Below are 22915 nucleotides of genomic sequence, written 5' to 3'. Positions count from 1 at the left end.
TAGTTGGGTAGGCATGTTTTTCCTATTTGCATGACTAAAAGTACCTTTGAACTTGGCACAGATGCTTTCCTGCACATACAGCAGTGCTTCTCATGGACCAGGGTACGGAAAAACACATGACTGAGAAACCAGCACCCAGTCCCTACAACAAACATCTCTTATAAACACATGCTCTGCTCAGATGGTAAAAGAACAGCACCAGAAGTAAAAATAACTACAGAACTATTTGTACCCTTCTCAAATGTATTCTGCTGGTTTCTCAAATTTATTGAGTAAAACTAGATATCAGAATATTAAAAGGCATCTCTAATCTGAATTAATTCTGCATGACTATTCACTGCTATTCCAAATAAATTCAGCCATGGAAGAATTTATTTGGAACAGAAGGAAAGAGTACATAATTAATACATATAAGAAGCAATGGAAGAGGCTTTGTTGTTCTTCTCTGAGTTTTTAGAAATGATTTCTAAAGCTGTTTACTGATGAATTAGTCATGTCTGAATCAAAATCATTCTCGGATTGTTTTGTTTTCCCAGTGGCAGCAGCACAACCCTTTCCAAGATATTTCATATACATAGAACCATACAATACGCAGGCTTTTATGTCAGGCTTCTTTGACTTAGCATGTTTTCAAGGTTCATCCATGTTGTAGCATGTTTTGGTACTTCATTCCTTTTATGGCTGAATAACATTCCATTGTAAGAATATACCACATTTTGTTTATTCATTTATCAGTTTATGGACATTAGTGTTGTTTTCACTTTTTGGTTATTATGAATAGTGCTGCTATAAACCTCCATGAACAATATTTTGTATGAACATGTTTTCAATTCTCTTGGGTATGTACCTAGGAATGGAATTGCTGGGTCACATAGTGATTCTATGTTTAACATTTTGAGGAACTGCAAAACTGTTTTCCAAAGTGGCTGAACCAGCTAGGCACAGTGGCTCATGCCTTGTAATCCCAGCACTTTGGAAGGCCGAGGTAGGAAGATCGCTTGACACCAGGAGTTCAAGACCAGCCTGGGCAACATAGAGACCCATCTCTATAAAAAAGTTTTAAAAGTTAGCTGGGTGTGATGATATGTACCTGTAGTCCTAGCTACTGGGGAAGCTGAGACAGGAGGATCTCCTGAGCGCAAGAGTTGGAGGCTACAGTGAGCTATGATTGCACCACTGCACTCCAGCCTGAGTGACAGAATGAGACCTTGTCTCCAAAAAAAAAAAAATGAAATAAATACATAAATAATGTGACTGCACCAATTTACATCCCACCAGTAATGCATGAGGGTTCCAATACCTCCACATCCTTGACAACACTTGATATCTCTCTTTCTGATTCTAGCCATCCTAGCAGATGCAAAGTGGTATCTCACTGTGGTTTTGGTTTACATTTCCCTAATCACTAATGACGTTGAGCATCTTTTTATGTGCTTATTAGCCATTTTCCTATCTTTAGAGAAATGTCTATTTAAATACTGTGTCCATTTTCAAATTAGGCTGTCTTTTTACTATTGAGTTGTAAGGGCTTTTTGTATATTCTGGATACTAGGTTCTTATCAGATATATGACTTGCAACCATTTTTTAGGTTGTCTTTTCACGTTATTTAATTTTTTTGAGAGAGTCTCACTCTGTTGCTTGGGTTAGAGTGCCATGCGTCAGCCTAGTTCACAGCAACCTTAAACTCCTAGGCTCAAGCGAGCCTCCTGCCTCAGCCTCCTGAGTAGCTGGGACTCTCGCTCTTGCTCAGGCTGGTCTTGAACTCCTCAGCTCAAGCAATCCTCCTGCCTCGGCCTCCCAGAGTGACAGGATTACAGGTGTGAGCCACCACACCCAGCCTCTTTTTACTTCCTTAATGGAATCCTATAATGCACAAGTTTTAATTTTGATGAAGTTCATTTTATCTATTTTCCCTTTTGTCAAACGTGCCAAGGTCACAAAGATTAAATGCATGTTTTCTTCTAAGAGTTTTATAGTTTTAGTTCTTATATTCTGGTCGTTGATCCATTTTGAGCTAATTTTTGCATATGGTGTGAGGTAGGGGTCCAAATTCACTCATTGCATGTAGATGTCCAATTGTCCAATTATCATTTGTTGAGAGACTATTCTTTCCCCATTAAATGGTCTTCACACCATTGTCAAAAATCAGTACGAGTTTTATTCCATTGATTTGTTTGTCTATCTTATGCCAGTACCAGCCTTTTTGGTTACTATAGCTTTGTACCAGGTTTTAAAATTGGGAAGTATGAGTCCTCCAACTTTGTTCTTCTTTTTCAAGATTATTTTGCCTATTCTGAGTCCCTTGCACTTCCATATGAATTTTAGGATTAGCTTGTCCATTTCTGTAAAAAAGGCAGTAGGAATTATGCAAGTCAGTTTTTGCTTGATAATTTGGGACTATTGATTTGGAACCTTGTTATAGAGTCAGGAACTCAAGAAGTGATCTGAGTGTGATTCAGGGTACTTGAGCTTAAATATTACCCCATCTGCTCAAATAATCACCAGTACATTTGGTAAAACAATGGGTTGTTAATTTAGGAGGTCAAGAATGCTCAGAGAGAACAGGTTTGTCCTAACTTGGAACATTGTTTTCTTTCTACTCTGTCCTGCTGTCCTTGTCCAGCTTGGGCACCAGAAGGCTGCATTTTGGCCTCTGCCTTGCATAAAGGCTGGAGGCAGTCTGCTTTTTTCTCCAGCACTCCACGTTCTGTGTTTCCTAATCCTTAGCAAGGACTCTGGTCCCTAACTCCCATGTCCCAGTACATGGAGACAAAGGCATATTGCCCCTCTGCATAGCCTTGGAGAAGCCTCCCTTAAGATAGCTCCGCTTGGGTCACACAGAAGAAATAGTACTCATGGCAAGGACACTGGGGTGCCTGCTTCAGCTCTGCTTTGAAGCTTGATGGCCTCAAAGCCACAGACCGCCAAGCACTCTAATCAATAAGGTCTAAAAGGAAAAACAATAAAAGCAGTTCTTAATCCTATAAAAACTAAATGTGGACACAATGCAGAAGTCTCCATGAACTCCACATTCCTACTGTTCTTTCTTGCCTCTCAGAATTCTGTCTTCCTCACTGGCCATGCAGATGTTTCTGTTTTCTGTAGCTGCACTGTTCTGAATGTCCCAGGCAGGGATTTCTCATGAATTAAACCTGTTGTTCCCTGAGCCTTTTGCTCCTCTCTTTTCTGAGGAGTCAAACTACAATTCATGGAAGAGCTTCTGGCCGCCCCTCTTGCCCACAGAACTGTGAAGAAGTCCTGCAGGCCTGTGTGAGTCTGCCAGAGGGACAAGTGGGAGAGCTCTGTGGAAGGGACCTTTGTCCTTGTGATGGCTACACAGACTTCACCCAGTTAGTTATGAGCACTCTAATAAACACTGATGAATCTTACAGCATTTTTGCCACGGGTGTCAGTTTCCCTGGCCTCTGAGTGATTAAGCACATCTGATGGAGGGGATGTAAACCCTTTGGGGGGTCTCTGCGTGGCCTATGCCCTTGTCTGGGGATGGCCCCCCACACACCCCTGTGTGAACTCCACGACAAGAAGTCCCAGGCCCCAGCTCCTGGGGTCTCTCCCCCTTTCTTTCTTTCTAGAAACTGAGACCCACCCAGACTAGGGTCAGTCAATGGTAGCTGCACGAACTTGTGTGGATTTGGCAAGTGGGCACCACGTGTGGGCCAAAGTTTGGAGAGTGGGTAACTTAAGTAAGCAGAGACCACAGATTCAGGAGGGTGTCATAAATAGGAGGAAGAAAGGGGGGAAACAGGCAACTAGAGGGCAGCCTGAGGCCCAGCTGGGATTGCCACCACGACCGGGCCCAGCCCAGAGCCAGGACTAAACCTTACCCGCACCTGTCCAGTCCAGCTCCTCAAACTTTGCCACCTCAGTGGGATGGGACCCAGGAGGATGTATGTGAATCTGGGGGCATTTGGGCATTCTGGAGGGTTTTTTTTTTTTCAAAAACTTGCTTGCTTTTTCTCTTAAAAACGAATGGGGGGAGCAAGCTTTTACTCTACAATAGATTAACGATTAATTAAAAGTGTTCCTCAAAAAAATATAAGGAATTTTTTTAGCTGAGTTGATGCCACCTATCCCGTGTGAATTCTGAGCTCCTGCCATGCTGGCCCCAGTTTGAGAACCAAGGCGTTTGCCCAGCTCTCTCATGTTGCAGAGAGGAATGAAGCACAACGGCAGGGCCTTCCTTCCCACCTTGCCCTCCTTTTTCTAATCTGCAAAGTGAAGTTTTGTGGTACTCACAGCCTTGCAGTGAAGATTCACAGCCTGAATGTGAATAAAGCGTTTAGGAAAGTGCCTGAAAAACAGGAGCGAGGAGCAAAGGGCGTCCTTTCTTTTTATCACTCGCTTTCTCCTCCGCGGCTTCCCTCGCCCTTTCTTCCGCCCGCGCCTCACTCCCGCGAGATCCGCGCCACCCCGGGCTTTAAACCCGCACTAGCGGGGTCTGACCGGAAGTCCGGAGGTATAGCCGCCGTGGCGCACGCTGACTCCGGCTGGAGCGCACGTTCGCAGCCCGGGCAGCCCCACTGCGCCCCGCGTCCGCACCCGGTAACCGCTCGCCGCCCTCCCGTGTGGCCGCGCTCTCCTGGGGTCGCGGCGGCCGAGCTTCCTGGGCTCTGGGAGCTCCGCGGCTCGGCTCAGCCTGGACCCTGGCGCGGCTGCGCAGGCCGCCTCGCCCGTTTCTGGAAGCTCCAGTTCGGTCGCTGGACTTGGAGGAACCCGGGTCCCGATGCTTTGCGCCTTCCGCGGGGTTGGGGTGGTCTCGGAGTGCCCCGAAACTGAGAAGGCCGCGGTGTGTTCGGCGGCTGGGAGTGGAGGAGCTTCAGGGTCCCTGCAGGCCCCTGCGGGTTTAGACCGCCCTCCTCGGCCGCAGGACTGGAGCCCAGTGACCTTAGAGAGCTCAGGGCCGGCCTCCACCCCGACGGGCGCAGTTGGCCGCTGGGATAAAAGTCTCTTCCCTGCCCCACCTGGTTTCAGAAAATCTCTCCATCTCCCCGAGCCACACCAAGGAGCCTTCCTCAAATGTCCGCTTCCCCTACTTCCACCCCCAGCCTCAGTGGGAGGTACCCTGTTTCCGTTTTTATCCTGGTTATTATTTTCCCACCTGTCTCCACTCTGGAAGAGGGTCCAGAGGAGTCACAAGGGAAAAATAATATTAAACCCTAGAGGTCACAGTCCAGGCCCGCATCCAATGCTTGCAGCCCCTCATGCAACTTGTAGTCCAACAAAAGTGCTGGATTCTCTTCCTCCACCACCTCCTGAAGCAGCTAATTCTACCTCTGGGCCTCTCTATTTCCTTGACCTTGTATTGAACCCAAAGATATGTGTTTCTCCATAGGTTTGGCTTTTGGCCTGGGAATGCTATTCCTGGAGCTCACTGGACAGAGCAGGGACAGTCCCAGCCCTTGTGAGGAGCAGGAGTCTGTGTGCTAATTAGGCCAGCTCCTGGCATGTGCAGCGCCAGGGCCAGCCCCTCTCCTTTGTTCCCGGACAGCTTGTCCACATCCTCCTTCCCCAGTGCCCCAGGTGTGATGTGGTCCCCTATCCAGGGAAGGGCATTCCAGAAATGCTTTCTTTTGCTGTTCCTTGCAGTCCTGCCTGCCCTTGCCCTCACTCCTGCAGCAGTCTGTCAACTCAGTTGTAACATTTTCTTTAGTCTGATCCATGAAGTGGCCTGGCAAAGCCTTCTTGTTACTCCAGGGTCTTTGGGCAGTTGCATTGGCTCTAACTCTTACCACAGAATTGCAGAAATTCCTCTCTTGATTGAAGGCCCTGCCAGCCCCTCCCCCCACCCTGATTCTGTTTTGTGAAATACTGTGCCTGCTTTGCTTGCCCCCTGCAGTTGGCTTTTGGAATTACCTTGATTTCATTTCTTTGACGTGGACTCCTATACAGGGTGATAATATTTCCCAGTTTGCAGGAGGCAGTTGTAGCTTATACCCATTGTCCCAGCATAACAATATCCCCTTTCACTTTCTAAAGATTCATAGTTTGGACGGTTAAGTTTGTCTGTGTCTCTAAGTTGGATACACTTGTATTTGTGGGCAGGGAAGTGGCTCGTGGCAGCCCATGTAGGACTCACACTGGCCCACAGGTATCATAGCCACAGCCCAGAAAACCAGAATTCCTTCAGGTCAATGCTAGCTCATACCCTACTTGTAGGTGGAGAGCTTCGGGTGCCTTTGCCCCCAGAGGGCAGGGGTTCCCCTCCTGCCCTGGCATAGAGGAGTCCAAGCTGGTACTGAGAGCTCTGTCTAGTCAAATTCATCCCCAGGGTTACTATGGGGCTTTAAAACCAGAGCCCCTACATTCACCACCATGATCTGGGGAGAGGTGTTCAGACATCAAGCACAACAACATGACAAGACACCTGGTTCCTAGGAACCTAACCGGTGTGGCAATGTGACCAAGGTTAAGCCTGGGGTGCCCTGGGACTCCTCCCACCCAAAGAACCAGAGAGCTCTGAGTCTATGCAGGACCAGTTAGCTATGGATAGAGGGCTGCCCTCAGCACTCTAACTACCCTTCTAGGGTTAGGCTGAGAGGCAAGGCACTGGTGATGGACTAAGATAACCAGTCATTCCTAGTTCACCCGGGATTGAGGGGTTTCCGAGGACTTGGAACTTTCAGTTTAGAACCAGGAACATCCCAGGCAAACTGGGATGAATTAGTCACTCTATTCTCAACCGTGGCTGCACATTAGACTCACTTGAGGAGCCTCTCCTTTAGAGACTAACTTAATTGATCCAGGTAGGGTCTCAGGTAGGTATATTTTTTTAAAGCTCCCAGATTGATTCCAATAAACTACCAGTGTTGAGAACTACTAGGTTGTAGGCAGTATCCCTAAATAACCTTTGAAGTCAGTTATTTTTTGAGCAAAAGTGGTCCCAGACATCTCTCAAAGGGGTGTATGATCAGGTATATTGATCTTCTCCTTATCAGGAGGGATGTCATGATGGCGGTTGCCCATTATTGCTGGACTCTTTCCCCACCATAAGGCCTCATTTCTCACCAGTGAAGATCAAGCTTTCTCTTGTCCTGGCATGCTCCAATACCTTCTTCCGCAAGATAGCGGGCCAGAGGAATTGCCTCATTTGGATTGGAGGGGGTCACGATTTGCACAGTCTCAGATGAAGCTGGCATGAGACTTGAGACAGGGCTCCTGTCTCCAGGTCTAGGACATGTCTGGAGTGGTGGTCCAGAGGCCAGCTGAGGGGCTTGTGCAGGCTTTAGCTTCACCCCATAGACTTTGGGAAATTGGAGACAAGGTGTCTTTGGAAATGTCCTCTCTGCAGGCTTCCAGCGTCATGTGGTATGTCAGCACCCGGGGCATCGCCCCACGGGTCAACTTTGAGGGGGCCCTCTTCTCTGGTTATGCGTCAGATGGGGGCCTTTTCATGCCTGAAGAGCTCCCACAGTTGGACAAAGAGACCCTGAGTCAGTGGAGCACACTCTCCTATCCTGGCCTGGTGAAGGAGCTGTGCACCCTCTTCGTCGGGCCTGAGCTCATTCCAAGAGATGACTTAGATGGTGAGCACTCCAACTCCTACTTCCACTCCCCCAGCCTCTGCCGGCCCAGCCCTCACAGAGCTATAAATCCATCACCCAGCTCCTAGGAAGTCTCTAGACATATTTCCAAACTTTGGGGTTTTTTTTCCTGACTCTAGAATCCCAGAATTGGAAGTATCCTGAAAGAGTTCATCTATTCCAGCTCTCACCTCCAGAGAGATGAATGCTGCAATGATCTGCAGAAAATTTTTTCCTTTATTTTTTTAACAAAACCTCTTCCAGCCTAGGGGTTTCATAATCATTCTTGAGTGGCTTGAATATTAGGGTATTTCCTTCTCGCATATAAAGCACCCAAATCCCCAGGTTGCTATTTTATTTCCTTGAATGGTAATTCCAGGAGGGACTTTGAGAGTGTCCTGGAGCAGCTTGTCTTAAACTGTAATGTGCCTAGATGAATTCCCCTGGGGATCTTGTTAAAATGCAGATTCTGATTCAGTAGGTCTGATGTGGGCCTGAGAATTCTGCACTTCTTTCAAGTGTCCAGATAGTACTGGTGCTGCTGGTCCATGGACCACACTTTGAGTGGCAAGAATAAAATCCATAATGTAATGGTGGTGTTTTGGGTTGGGGAGGAGAAAGGATCTCTCAAAATATGGTCCACTGGCCAGCAGTGATGGCATTGCTTGGACACTTGTTAGAAATCTCAGGTTCCATCAGACCTGCTGAACCTAACTCTGCTTTTTTAAACAAGATCCCAGATGCTTGGTTTGGCAATGAAGATTTGAGAAGCTCTATTCTAGACTGCCCTGCTTTAGGTAGGATTGTATATCAACTATCGAAAGTTTTGGCATCACAGGTGTGAGATTTAGTAATGCAACAAACAAACAAAAAGCTTCCTATCTTTAGGAAGGAAAAATAGAAGAGATGAGATGTTGATTTATTATAAAACTATTTAATCGACCCTCTCTTGGAATACATGCTCATAAGAAATTCAAACAGTGAAGAAGTATATAAAGTGAAAAATGAAAGTCTTCTAGAACCAATTCTGATTTCTGGGGAAATCACTATGAGGAATCTATGAAGTTTGGTGCTTGTCTTTCTAGACTTTTTTCTAGGTTTATACAATTATATTCATAAATGATATCATTTAAGATAAAATTGCTGGTCTTTTTACCTAGTAGCAAGAGCTGGGAAACTAAATTCCAAAGTGTTCAAGAGACTGAGAGAGAACTTGAGGGGAAGAGATCATGCCCTTCATCTACTGTCTAATCCCTTCCACCTTCACAGATCTGATTGACCGAGCCTTCAGCAGATTCCGCCACAAAGAAGTGGTCCATCTGTCTAGGTTGAGGAATGGGCTGAACGTGTTGGAGCTGTGGCATGGGGTCACGTATGCATTCAAGGACCTGTCTCTGTGCTGTACAGCACAGTTTCTGCAGTACTTCCTGGGGAAGAGGGAGAAGCACGTCACCGTGGTTGTAGGTGGGTGTTGTGGGCATGCATGAGGAGCCTGGTAGTGCACCAAGTGTAGGGTGTCCACTTATTGGACACCCTCCATTGAGCTGCTCAGGGGCTGTGCTGTTGGCTCTTCTAGAGCAGGGTTCCTAACCTTTTCACCTGTTCTTGTGCCATGGACCCCTTGTCAGTCTGATGCATCTTTCTCAGAATAATATTTTTAAATTCACAAAATGCTTAAGATTATGTGGTACCAAGTTCAACATTCTGAATTTTATCTATAGATCCATGGATCCTAGGTTAAGTACTAGGTTCCTCTCCTGAAGGTATTTGAAATAGATGTTGCTGCATTTGGCAACAAGGCTTTAAGGGCCATTTTGTTCCCTTTTCCATTCCCTTTGTTCTGAGGGGGAGGGTTCTCTTTTCTTCCTATCCAGGAACGTCTGGGGATACAGGGAGTGCTGCCATTGAGAGTGTTCAAGGGGCAAAGAACATGGATATCATCGTTCTGCTGCCCAAAGGTCGCTGCACGAAGATTCAAGAGCTCCAGATGACAACAGTGCTGAAGGAGAACGTCCATGTGTTTGAAGGTGGGTGCTGAGGCAGAGGCCATAGGGACAGTGTGGCCCTGCCTTAATTGGTTTTGTTTTGAGAGATGGGCTGGGACAAAACTGCTTGATTAACTAGCTAACCATCCTTCCTCCACCATTAATATTTCGAGGTTGGTATATATGCCTTGGCTTAACTCTAGGCAGGCTTCTGGCTACGCAGTCTCATAAATTATTGGAAGTAACAGGTGTATAAACCAGTATCAACAGTACGACATAGGAAGTGCAGGTTTAAAACCATACCCCAAAGAATGCTACCTCCATGCACGTTCAACATGCTGGCATCATGTATGTAGGCAGCCATGCAGAGCCATAACCCAAGCCAAGTGACTTGGGTTTTGTTCCAGGGCACTGAAATTTAGAGGACACCAACATGTTAAATAATTATTTGAAGAGAATATGTTATTATATGTTGACAGTTCACATACTCCCTTACAGTATAGGAACAACTAAGCCATGCACTTGCTTAGCTGTCTAAGTATTTAAAATAGGAGGCAACTTGGTGATACCCCTTTCTGAGCCACATGATGAGGATCATTGCATTTTGTGTTTGGAGAAAGGCAGAAACCATCTCCTTTAATGTCAGGCCATCTATTCCAAATGGATTTAGTCATTATGGGGATAGAGAGTGGAGAGAGACTGGGTGAGTATGGGTGGAGCTGTACATTTTTATTTCCACTTCTCACACCCCACTAGACCCCAGGTAGCTGCAAGGAGGGGCTTTATTGTGGTTTGTACACTGTGGCCTTGGGCAGGCTGTCCAGGCGGCCTGGCTTGGTTGGTCACTCATCTGGGAGGACAGCAAAAAACAACAAAAAACCTGACCCAGGGGAGTAGCATAAATATCCTTTGTTGATTTATTTAAGAGCAAGCAAAAAGCCCCCTCCCCTCTATTCTTTAGCAAGTGCATACACATTCCAGGGAAAAGTCCATGGTTTAGCTAATGTGGTTGTTGACAAAACCTTACACATTAGCCTTGGTAACTGCCCATATTGGGCTGCATTTTGGTGAGCCCAAGGAGTAGGATGGACAACCTGGATTATTGTGTGTGGACACTGATGGGGTTTATAAAGTCATTAATTTCCGTATGCATTGTATACTTTGTTCTTCTTAAGCACAGAATAATCTGCAAGTGCTAGGTACTTACTGATTATTGATTATATTATTTTGGAGCTTTTGGCTAAAAGTAACAGAAAATCCAACTCAGACCAGCTTAAACAAGAATATTTTCCAAATTCTATAACTGAAAGTCCGCAGATGGGGTGGGCTCCCAGCCAACCCTAACTCTGTGGGAATGTCAGGCACTGATTGGCTTGGTCCTGGCAAAGTAGCAGGATCATCATGACTGGCTCAGGCCATTCAGGGTTCACATGTGGTTCCAGACTCAGTCCTCCGGCCTTGTTGCTGCTACACAGTGGTGAAGGGCAGAATGGTTAACAACCTTAACGCCTGCTCTGGTGCTTTCACTGGTACTGTGCTACTTCCCCCAGTAAGTTTCACCTGTCTCCCCTCCAAGTATGGATCCCATGGAGAAATAGACTGTGGTATCAGATAAGAGACCAATATTGGCTTGGTTGCTAGTTGAGCCAGACTGGGGACTATAACTTGGAACAGTGGACAGTTCACCCGTAAATTTACCCAATAATTCACCCATAAGTTAAGCTGACGTACACACCCAGCTTCAGGGAGGAGAAGTTCTACCTCTACAAGCTTACCTGCCATGTGGGAGCAGAGAGCAGATCACCCACCTATGTGATCTAAACGAGGACAGAGGGCAAACCACAGGGGAACCGTGACTACTTCCACCCTGACCCCTGATAGAGGACTGTGGAGTGAAGGCTCAGCCTCTCCCCATCTCACAGCCAGGTATACAGTTCTTCCTCCTCTGCAGAAGAGTGGGGGAAGTGGGCATGGAATACAACCAGGAATTCTTCCCCAATATCCCAGAAGGTTGACAGTTGATATTTTATGTAATGGTAGAAACATTGGAACTGGTTCTGGCTACATTTTCTGTTCTCTCCAAGCTAGGGCAGAACACAGGAATCTGGGACATGGTTTCTGTCCTTGAGGAACTTAATATTGCGTCTAGAAAGTCATGTGACAGTAAAGAAAGCAAGGCTGCGTGCAAGTCCCAGGAGGATGGGTTCACCTAGGAAGGCCCTGTTGCAGGCAGTGCTGACTGCTGGGGGTCCCTAATGCTCCTGACAGCTGCCTTTTCCTCTCTCCTCTGGCAGTGGAGGGAAACAGCGACGAGCTTGATGAGCCAATCAAGGCTGTGTTCGCTGATGTGGCTTTCGTCAAGAAGCACCATCTGATGAGCCTGAATTCAATCAACTGGTCCCGGGTCCTCGTGCAAATGGCCCATCACTTCTTTGCTTACTTCCGGTGTGCACCCTCCTTGGACTCACACCCCCTACCCCCTGTGGAGGTGGTTGTGCCAACGGGGGCTGCTGGTAACCTTGCAGGTAAGGAGACCCTGGGGTGCAAATTGGCTTTCCTTAAAAATGCCTGTGGCCCCAGTCCTTCCAGCTGCTCTTTGGCCGCAACTGTGAGGAGAAAGAAGGTGGAGCTATGGTTCTGGAGGTGACGGGAAACCACACAGAGGATGCTCCCAGCAGACTTCCCTCCTGACTTCCTGGAGGGACCACCTGGGCCCTTGCTGCTCGTGGGAGTGATGGGTCAACCCTGACGTGTTCCAGCATCCTGAACCAATGCGCTTGCTGGCTCAGCAGAGTGTGGAGGGGCAAGGTCAGGGGTCAGTCACTGTGCCCAGCTGGCAGTGCCCTCGATCAGAAATATGAGCTTCACTCCCAGCCTCTGCCAGCTGTGGTGGGAGGGCAAGTAGCTCAACTGGCACATGTGTTCCCGCCCCTGGACACACCTCCCAGACACCGTGTGAGGTGGAAAGAAAGAGTTTTGGACTCAGGGTTCTGGCCCCAGTTCTGCACTTTACTAGCTGAATGGCTGTGGGACAGTCCTTTAGACTCAACTCCTCAGCTATAAAAAGGAGATTGGATCACTTATCATATTTCTCAGGATGGCTGTGGGGAGCAAATAAGATTCTTGTATGCATGTGAACTTTGTAAGGGTAAAGTGCTCTACAGCTGTGTGGCATTGAAATCATTTTCTCTAATAATTAACATTTATCAAACACTTAACTATGCAACTGGCACTGTTCTAAGTGTTTTTTACATATTTACTCATTTCGTTCTCACTTGCACCTGTGAGGAGGACAAAACTATCATTTTCATTTTATTATGAGGAAATGGAGGCACAGAGAAGGTAGTCAGCATGCCCTGGTTACACAGCTGGCTGATGGCAGAGCCAGGACTACAACTCAGCCAGTCTGGCTGCAGAGCCTGCTCCTCACCATTCGCTAGACTAGCGGGCATTACTGTTGCTCATAGTTGCCAACAGCATTGCTTCTGATGGGCACCAACGACAGTCTAGGTGGGACCACGGAAGCATCTCTGTGGTTAGGAAACTTCCTGACTTCTGCCACCACCCGGGGTGTGGAAGGAGCAGTGGGCTGGCCATTAGGCAAGGATGAATTGGCTTCTTCACTGCCCATGGCCACCGTGCTCCCATCCTCCAGTTAGTGATGCAGCCTGGAGTCATGGTGCCAGTGGCCATCTGTGACCCAGAGCCTACCTCTAGGCCTGGCCCCAAGTAAATGCACAGTTAGCATTTGCCAAGGGTGTTCCTGTCTATCCCTGCTGTGTCAGGAACCACCTGTTTGGCTTTAAGCCCCTGGACCCTCCTGAGCCTCCATTTGTTCTCTGTCATACGAGGATATCATTACGTGTTCATGAGGCTCGAGTAATATGAATGAGAAAGTGCTTTGAAAATTAAGAGAGAGAATGGGTGGTGTGGTTATCCCTAAGTCCACTTAACAACTCACCAGAGGTAAACCGCTCATGAAAGTAGCATATATAAAGCCTTCCTAAACTACGAGACATTTCAGGGCTCCACATCTCCCAGGAGGAGGAATTCCTTATTCGTTCCATGGAAATAAGAACTGCTGTTAGGGTGGACCGAGGGTGCTGCTCCTCCCTCCCTCGGTGCCTCTGCAGGAAACAGTCTGAAGCTGCTGGTTCTGGGGGGCTGGGTCAGGAGTAAGAGCATGTACTCTAGACTCAGGTGTATTTTGAATACTGACTCTGCGTGCTAAGCAGAGTCACACATTTAAAGTGTAAAATTCAATGGTGTTTAGTATATTCACAGACTTGTGCAACCATCACCACCATCAATTTCAGAACATTCACATCACCCTAAAAAGAGACTGTACCCATTATCAGTTACTTCTCATTTCCCCTCAAAATACTCCACCCACCAGCCCTGGGCAACTGTGAATCTGTTTTGTCTCTATAGGTTTTCCTATTCTAGAAATTTTATATAAATAGAATCATAGAATATGTAGTCTTTTGTGTCTGGCTTCTTTCCTTTGCATAATGTTTTTTCAAGGTGCATCCATGTTGTAGCATGTGTCAGTCCTTATTTCATTGTATGGACATACCACATTTTATTTATCAGTTTATTAGTTGGTGGACATTTGGATTGTTTCAACTTTTTGGCTATTACGTGTAATGCCGCTATGAACATTTGTGTATATGTTTTTGTGTAGACATATGTATGTTTTGATTTCTTTTTGGTATATAACCAGGAGTGGAATTGCTGGGTCATGTAGTAACCCTGTGTTTAACATTTTTCAGGAACTACCAGACTATTTTTCAAAGCAGCTGTACCATTTTATGTCATCACCAGCAATGCAGGAATTTTCCAGTTTCTTCACCTCCTCACCAGGGCTTTTTATTATCTTTGTGATGTTGCCATCCTAGTGTGTGTGAAGTGGTATCTCATTGTGGTTTTGGTTTATGTTTCCCTCATGTTTAATGATGTTGAGCCTCTTTTCATGTGCTCATTGGCCATTTGTATATCTTCTTGGAAGGAATGTCTATTTAGATCCTTTGCCCATTTTTTAATTGGCTTATTTGTATTTTTAGTGTTGAATTGTAAGGGTTCTTTATATATTCTGAGTACAAGTCTCTTATCAAATACATGATTTGCAAATATTTTTCTCATTCTGTGAGTTGCCTTTTTACTTTCTCGATAGTGTCGTTTTTGAAGGACAAAAGCGACAAAAGCACAAAAGTTTCTTCATTTTATGAAGCCCAATTTACTTTTTTCTTTTTGCTTTTGTTTCTAAAAAACCATTGTCCTCTTCTTTTGTCTTAAGCTGGGTGCATTGCTCAGAAGATGGGCCTGCCCATCCGCCTGGTTGTGGCAGTGAACCGCAATGACATCATCCACAGGACTGTCCGGCGGGGAGACTTCTCTCTGTCTGAGGCTGTCAAACCAACCTTGGCATCAGCTATGGACATGCAGGTGGGCCTGTGGGGAGGTGTGCAGATCTGGACCAGGTGTTGGTTGGGTGGGGCTGGACAACGGCTGAGATCAATGTGGGCCCCGAAATTCTGCCTTTCTGCCCAGGTGCCCTACAACATGGAGAGGATCTTCTGGCTGCTCTCCGGCTCTGATAGCCAGGCAACGAGAGTCCTCATGGAGCAGTTTGAAAGGACCCAAAGTCTGAAACTGCCCAAGGAACTGCACAGCAAGGTTAGTTACTACCCATACACCACAGAAAAAGGGAAAGGAGCAGCCACACAGCTGACTCAGGGTTTGGAAGTCTGGCCAAGGGAAGGAGACACCTGTTTCTTGAGCACTTGCTGTGAGCCAACCAGTTTTACAGTCACTTTACATGGAATAATTTATTGGATGAGGAGAGGCAGTAGAGAGCATGGTTTAGAGTCAGATGGGCTCAATCCCAAGCCAGCTGTGAGATATTGGGCCAGTTTCTTAAACTCTGTGTCTCAGTTCCCTCATCTGAAAAATGGGGATAATAAGAATGGCTACCTCATAGAATTCTTGTGAGAGTTAAGTCAAATAATATATGCAAGGCACTTTGCATACCACTTGGTAATATAGGGCTTGGTACATTAACTGTTATTATTTTTATTTATTATCGTTGTTTATTTCCAATAAGAACAACAACTGGAAGCCATTTTGGTCATCCCGTATGACTAGAGACTGTTGCTCCTGTTGAGCTTTTTCTTCTTTCTTCCCTCCCTCCCTCCCTCCCTTCTTTCTTTGCTTCCTTCCTGCCTGCCTGCCTGCCTTTGGAGAAATTCTATTTCCTTGGACTGGTAGGAATCTAGCTGGCAAGGATTGCTTTTCTTTTAATGCAACCTGGTGATCGTTACTTATTTTATGTAAAAAAAAAAATAGGATTTTTGTAGCTGCTTTTAATTTTTTCTACCACATTCCCACTGAGTAGCCATCCAGACTGTGCATACCTCCAGTGATGAGGCCCTCACTACCTCACACCAGCCTAACCATTACAAAGGTCTTTATGTTGAGCTAGAATCTGCTCCTTCTAGCTTTCAGAGTCTGATTCCACTTCCAGGTTTTTCCCATATTTGAAGAGAATCTGCATTGACTGACTTAGTCTTTTCAGTTCCTTTAGCTGTCCATTCCATGGCATAGTTTTGCATGGTCAATGTCCACCTTAAAGGGTTGTTCTCAAAACAGTATACAGTTCTCTAGGCTGAGCTGTACCCATGCATACTGGAGTGGAATTCCTGTCTCCTGGAATCTATGCTGCTTTCAGTGCAACCAAAGATCAGTTTATTTGGTTAGTGGTTTGTTTTGACATTAATATTCCTTCTTCTCATATAAATGAGTCACTCCATGAAGACAGACAGTATATCCCCCACTCCTTCATTCTCTCCTTGGCTATACACGTAGGAGACACTTACTTGCCGAAATGCATTCATTCATTCAAATTATGTATCTTCTGTGAGCCAGGAACTGTGCTAGGCACTGTGGATATGGAGACAAACTATATACATTCATTGTCAGCTGTGAACCCTACTGGGGCAGGTAGCTGTGTGAACAATTTATAACACCGTGTGGTCTCTTGCTGTCGGCTATCTGCAGGTGTTTGGTGTATTATAAGCATGCAGTACATTTTTAGAGAATAATCAGATAAACCAACCACACCAAGGAAGCACAGAGAAGGGAGTTGTCCTCTGTCTGAAGGAAGTAGGGAGGCTTCCTGGAGGCGGTGCTGCATGAGCTGGGTGGGGGCCGAGGGAAGTTCTGACACCCACAGGAAGGGGCAGGAAACACCAGAGCACCAGAAATGTGTGAGTGCCCTTCGCCTTCTGGGTTCTATCAGCTTATTGAACAAGACCATATATATACTAAGTTGCTGATTCATGAGCCAAATCCCAACTAAATTTATTGACCTAAAACTCAAAACTTATCCTTCCTCCAAGTTGAATGAATGAGGTCAAAACTGGGAAACCAGATTTTCCTGTGAGCTGAATCTGAGCCGTTCGATCTGAGCATTTCACTTGAGTTCCTGGTGTCTGCCTGGCCGTGTCGGGTAGAGTGGGGTTTTAGTCATCTTTCCCTGCCTCACCCCAACCTAATTCCCACCCTTCTGACCCCGGGGCCCTTCAGCTTTCAGAGGCAGTGACATCTGAGTCAGTGTCGGACGAGGCCATCACCCAGACCATGAGCCGCTGCTGGGCCGAGAACCAGTACCTGCTGTGCCCCCACTCGGCCGTGGCCGTGAGCTGCCATTACCAGCAGGTGGACAGGCAGCAGCCCAGGTACAGGCTGTGGGGGACCCTTTGACTTCCAGGGCCCTCCTCGTCTCCAAGCTGGGGAGACAGGAATGTGAACAAATGGCTTTAATGGGGTGGGATGGGTGGTGTGTGGAACTGTGCCCGTGAGCTGTGGGCCCAGAAGAGGAAGCGTGACAGATACCCCAGGGACAGCCAGTGGCAGAGGTGGCCTCCAACCTGGAGGAGCAGTTTGCCAGGCAGCGTTATTGTAGAGATAGGTTCAAGGTGCCAATTGTCTGTCCGTGTCTCCTCTGTGCCCCGCCCTGCTCCTCACCTTCCGCTGTTCCTTCCCTTCCTCTCCCACCCTCCCCTTCCCCATCCTTCTGTCCATTCTCTCATGGCCCTCCTGCTCCCACCTGCTCCTCATCCCCAGCAGTGCTCCCCGGTGCTGCCTGGCCACAGCCTCTGCGGCCAAGTTCCCGGAAGCTGTCCTGGCTGCCGGGCTGTCCCCTGAGACTCCTGCAGAGATCCTAGCCCTGGAGCACAAGGAGACCCGCTGCACCCCTATGAGGAGAGGCGACGACTGGACGCTGATGCTTCGGGACACGATTGAGGACCTAAGCCGGCGGTGGAGTGGTCGTGGCCTGAACTCCTCAGAATAGCCAGGCTCTGTTTGGCTCCCCTTAGGCTTCAGACCCCAGGAGGTGCAGCCTCCGAGCTGCCTTGTGCACCTTCTCCCCTTAAGAGTTGTAGGAGGTTCTCAGGAGGCTGCCCAGAGGGTCTGGAGCCAGCTGGTTTTGCTCTGTCCCATGGCTGTTCTGTGTTCCAACCTGGCGGTGCTGTGCCTGGTCACCAGGGAGGCCGGGTGAGGGGGTGTGGATGGTTGCTGGAAGTGCCCCCACCCCTGCTGGACCATGCTGTATGTGGAAGTTTCAGGGCCTGCAAATGAAGAGCCCTGGGCACAGGATCAGCCGGAGCTCCAAGGGCTTAGGACTCCAGCCCCATGAAGGCGAGGGCCGCTCACCACCTTACTGCAAGACTGCAGCTCACAGCCTCTGAGCCTTAGTGGATCTGGCCCCCAAAACAGATCCAGAGGTCTCGGTCCACCTTATCAGAGGCTTCCACCCTGTTAAAATGTTGGGGACCCCTGGAATAAAGTGCTTGTCCAGTGTGATGGAGATGCTGTGCGTCCTGTGGGCAGATCCCTTCCCACCCCTGGTGGCTGCTGAGTGGTGATGCAGTGGTGTGTGCCGTGTCCACCTGCAGCACCAGGGTGGCCAAACCTTGAGGGGCTGGCAGAGCAGGCAGGGGCGGGCGGCCCTAGTGGTGGTGGTGTCCATAGGGGCGGGATCACCAGATCAAGGCACTACGGGAAAGCATAGGCACCAACATGCAAACTAAGCCGGGTTGGCCTGTTGCTTGTGTATCGAGTACACTGGCAGACCTGGTTATTTATATTTCTGGGTTCAAGTCCTGTGTGGAGTGAGGAGAGTTTTAGACAAACACAGACACATGAATGTCAACACAAGCCTCATGCTGTGGACCCTGGGGGTCCCTCTAGAAGGCAGGCATGGGGAAGTGCTGTTGCCACCACCCTAAGGGCTGCTGTGAAGTGACCCAGGGGGCATCTGGCTTCCAGAGCTCCCTTCCCCTGCCCTGAGGCCTAAAGATGCTGGTCACCAGGGCTGATCTCTGCCTGGCATTCCTCATGCCAGCCCTGCATCTTCATGGTGCCTAGAGACCAGAGGGAGAGGCCTGAGGGCACTTCTGCTTGAAAACCTGCCACTGAGGCATAACATTCAGTACGAAGAGGGAAGGGGAGGTTGCTGGACCCGCAGGAAGATGGAAGGGGTATTCTTCAAGGAATGACTGTGACTCCTTACAGGCCATGGCTCTTGTCAGTTTCTGAGACACTTTAATATCCACAGTAGCTGATACCGATGGAGGCCCTGGGGCCACTTACCCATTAAGTATGATAGGCCCAATGCTTAGGGGTCACCATATTGTCAGGGGCCAATGGAAATGTCTTCATTTCTTTTAAAACTGAAAGAAAACAATGAGTATAATCCAGCTTGGATTATATTCATCTTTCTACCAACACAATTTTACAATAGAATTTTAAATATTTTTTATACAGGAAGAGGCCCACAAAAGCAAAAGGGGCCAGGGTCCACCAAAGTCATAATGCAGCCCAGATAGCACCTGCTATAGCCAGGTGATACTGTACAAAAGTTAGCTCGCTGAATCCTGACAACAACCTGTGAAGTAGGTGCTGCTATTTCCCCCATTTTACAGATGAGGAAACAGGCTCTGAGAGGTACAGAAACTCGCCAGGGTGGCACCACTGGGAGCAGAGTGGCTGGGCCCTGAACCCAGGCATGTTTCCCCCAGTTTGGCATATAGCTCTCACACAACTCAGGAAGCCAGTCGTGCTTGTGGGGCTCGCTCTGCTGTCTGACTCTCTCCATCCTTCCCAGGCCCTGCCCTGCTTCTGGGTCCTCCTCTTTCCCTTGGGTGGGTGTGAGAGCATGGCTGTGCTTCTCCGTACCCACCTGGGGCTGCTGCAGCCCTGCTGTCCAGTCCTGTAAAGGTCACTGCCACCCGCGGCGGGCAGGCCCAAGCCAGTGGCTCCTTGTACTTTGCTGCCAAATTTCTGACGGGCTCAGGGCAGGGCTGGTGTCACAGAGAAACCCATGCCCTTTGGATGGTTCTGGGACCTACCAAGCTCTGAGAAGCCACCACACTTGCGAGGGAGACCCAGAATAAAGCCACTGGGCACAGCACAGGCAGACATGAAACCTGAACTGCAGGGCACGCTGGCCACAGGGAGTCTTGGAGGACTGAGGAGAAGGACAGGTGTGAGGTGCAGCCTGGAGAAGCACCAGCCCTGTAGTGCACACGTTATATAATGAGCAGAGTTGTGTCCACCCCACCTTCTCGCCGTCCTAAGTTGAACCTACAGTATGTCTGAATATAACTGTTTTTGAAGATAAGGTCTTTTATAAAGGTAATTTAATTAAAATGAAGTCTTAAGGTAGGCCTAATCCAATATGCCTGGGGTTCTTAAAAGGAGAGGGAATGAGGATGCAGGCGTGGACGTGGGCAGAGGGAAGACCATGTGAGGTCAGAGGGAGAGGGCGGACGTCTACAAGCCAAGGAGAAAGGTCTGAGAATGAAACCAACCCTGACAGCCCCTCCATCTGGGACTTCCATCCTGCGGAACTGTGAGGAAATAAATTTCTGTTGTTGAAGCCATCCAGTCTGTGGCACTCTGTTGCGGCAGCCGCAGCTGACTAGTAGGCGCACACACACAACTTAATGGACAAAGCAAGGATCCTAGGACCAGATGCAGTTAGAATCAGGTGGGAGTCTTTTCTCAGTTATCTGCTTACTGGTGCTGTGATCACAAACAAGCCATTTCAACTCTCTGAGCCTCGGTTTCCTCATCTGCTAATAACGATGCAGATGGTCCTCGACCGAGGATGGTTCCACTTACGACTTTGCAACTTTATGATGGTGATGGTGTGAAAGTGATACGCATTCAGTGCTTTGAGCGTTGAGTTTTGATCTTTTGCCAGGCTGGTGGTAAGGCAGTGATGCTGGCCAGCGATGGCGAGCCCAGCTCCCAGTCAGCCCCACGGTCACCAGGTAAGTAGTTGCTCCTGGACAGTAGACTCTGTTGACAGGTGACATGGCCCAGCTGTAGGCTGATATAAGTGTTCTGAGTGCGTTTCAGGTGGGCTAGGCCAAGCTATTGTGTTCGGTGGGTTAGGAGTATTAAATGCGTTTTCAACTTAGGGTATTTTCAGCCTACAAAGCGTTCATTGGGACATAGCCATCAGAAGTTGAGGAGCATCTGTACTTACCTTGCTGGTTTGCTTTGAGGATTACATGAGATAACATATTTCCAAGTGCTAGGTAAACTCTCAAATGCCTTACAAATGGTTCTTACTATTAACACAATTATAGCTTGCACCGAACAATTTAGTACTTTTAAGCTATTAATATCTTCTAGTTTTTAGCAGTTGCTTTGTGAATTAGTCTGATTTTGCCTTTGATATTATCTCTTCCTTGGGGATAAAGTTCTTTTGTGGCCCCCACAGTGCTGACACAGGGTTGGAAGTTGACATGGCCCAGCCAATGTGCCTAGCAACAGGATCTGCTAGGATCCTGGGGCCAAATACCCCAGGTATTTGGTCAGTAGTGGTTCTTCTAGCCAGTTAACCAGATTTGTTATTTTGCAATGGTGATGATGATAGAACGATTCCCTTGCTTGAGCACGAATAATGTGCTGAGCCCATTGTAAAATACTTTCTAGACATTGATTCCCTTAATCCTCATGAGGAGTGTGTGAGAATATACTATTAGAATCTCCATGTTAAAGGTGAGGAAATGAAGCTCAGAGAAGTTAGGAAACTTGTCCAAGGTCACACGGCCAGTGAGTGCACTGGGTGTAGGGTCTGTGAGCGTTGGGCTAGGCTGCTGTGCCAGGAGGGGCGCTTTGGGCCTGTGGTCTCCAAGTTCCCTTCAAATCAGAGTGTGCAGTGGTCTGAGGCTAGGTGGGGAGATAGTGATGTTTACAGGTGGAGGAGAGAGCCCATCATTAGGAGAAGAGCCAGATGCTCTGGGAGGGGGCACAGAGCCAGGAACTTTGTAGGGAACTTCTCTCTGGCTCAGGGTCCCACGTGGAGCTGGGCTGCTGACTGTGGGGACGGCTGGGAGCAGTTGTCTGCTCAGTGGGGGTGTTGTGGGAAGACTGAGAGTGGCTCCGTGGGGTTTCCACCTGCTGCCAGCGAGGCCCAGCCCGGTGGGCCCCACCAGAAAGACTCAGAATGTGGGTCTGAGTGGGGGAGATGGACGAGGCCTGGGAGGCTTTGTTGAGTTTTCCCAGCTGTGTCCCCAGATAAACATGGGGTGAGCACAGAGAGGTCTGGGCCATCAACCTCCTGGAAAGAGGACAGGGCCAACTTCTCCACACCTGGAACTTGCTACTTTTGCCCAAGAAAGCATCTTCCTGCCCAGACCCAGGCTCTCAGGCCCCACCCACCAATCCTCCGTTCCACAGCCTGGGGGCCTCCAGGCACCAGGGGCTGGGCAGATGCTGAGGGCCAGAGTGGTGACTTCCTACCATGTGCTGCACAATGTTGAGTGCCAAGGGAGAGGTAAAAAGTAGGAAAAGCTGTGGCTGAGATTGCTTATGTAGAAGCATGAAAGTTTGTGAGAACATCCAGGAGCTGCCCCTTGGCCGTGAACGATGGGTTCCCCAGTGCAGGTGCCCAGGCGGCCCTCCTGCAGCCCCTCTTATCTCCCCACCCCTGCACCAACCTGGGGTGTGGCCCCCCCCCACCCCCACCTGAACGTTCCTAAAAGGCCACTGTGGTACATGTGGGACCTCCCCCCTGCCTAGCCTTATCTGCAAGTGCTTGATTGGAGCAGTAGGAGCAGGCACTGCAGGCCCAGAGAGAGGCCTGGGCAGGGGCTGGGGTGCAAAGGATGAGCTGGGCCTTGAAGGGCTGCTGAGTGCCCAGGGAGCCTCCGACAGTCAGTGCTGTTTTCTTCTTCTCTTTGCAAAGATCTGTGACAAACCCCCTGGGGAAGGTGTGTGTGGGGGGTGGCTCCTGTTGCAGGCAGAAGTGCTTTGGCAGATGGAGAGGGGCCTCCTTTCCTCTGAATGGGACGTTCAGGAGCTAAGTAGCC

The 22915-nt window shown here is 48.3% G+C and overlaps 1 protein-coding gene across 2 annotated transcripts; it reads left to right on the top strand.

Annotated features, from left to right (window-relative positions):
* The first annotated feature begins 4285 nt into the window (after positions 1-4285).
* Positions 4286-18397, top strand: THNSL2 (threonine synthase-like 2 (S. cerevisiae)). Of its 2 annotated transcripts, none has more exons than XM_012644261.1 (9): positions 4286-4564; positions 7311-7545; positions 8812-9006; positions 9417-9569; positions 11822-12052; positions 14824-14972; positions 15078-15203; positions 17112-17263; positions 17652-18397. In XM_012644261.1, exons 2-9 carry the CDS (start codon positions 7323-7325, stop codon positions 17878-17880), a joined length of 1458 nt encoding a protein of 485 aa, XP_012499715.1. In that variant the 5' UTR covers positions 4286-4564; positions 7311-7322; the 3' UTR covers positions 17881-18397. The 2 variants fall into 2 exon arrangements, with proteins under 2 accessions (XP_012499715.1, XP_012499716.1); XM_012644262.1 differs by having other exon boundaries at positions 17655-18386.
* Positions 18398-22915: the final 4518 nt, after the last annotated feature.

This window comes from Propithecus coquereli, unplaced genomic scaffold (assembly GCF_000956105.1).
Source record: "Propithecus coquereli isolate 6110/MARCELLA unplaced genomic scaffold, Pcoq_1.0 Scaffold208, whole genome shotgun sequence".
In the NCBI taxonomy this organism is placed as follows: Eukaryota; Metazoa; Chordata; class Mammalia; order Primates; family Indriidae; genus Propithecus; species Propithecus coquereli.
The sequence above is the reverse complement of the archived record's forward strand: the minus strand, read 5'-3'. Positions and strand labels throughout refer to the sequence as shown.

What these genes read in the sequence shown, in the direction of transcription:
- THNSL2 (XM_012644261.1), top strand. Translation starts at nt 7,323, where the DNA reads ATGTGGTATGTCAGCACCCGGGGCATCGCCCCACGGGTCAACTTTGAG. An exon ending in GGCTGCTGGTAACCTTGCAG is followed by an intron (nt 12,053 to 14,823) that starts GTAAGGAGACCC and finishes TTTTGTCTTAAG; the next exon opens with CTGGGTGCATTGCTCAGAAG. An exon ending in CATCAGCTATGGACATGCAG is followed by an intron (nt 14,973 to 15,077) that starts GTGGGCCTGTGG and finishes CTTTCTGCCCAG; the next exon opens with GTGCCCTACAACATGGAGAG.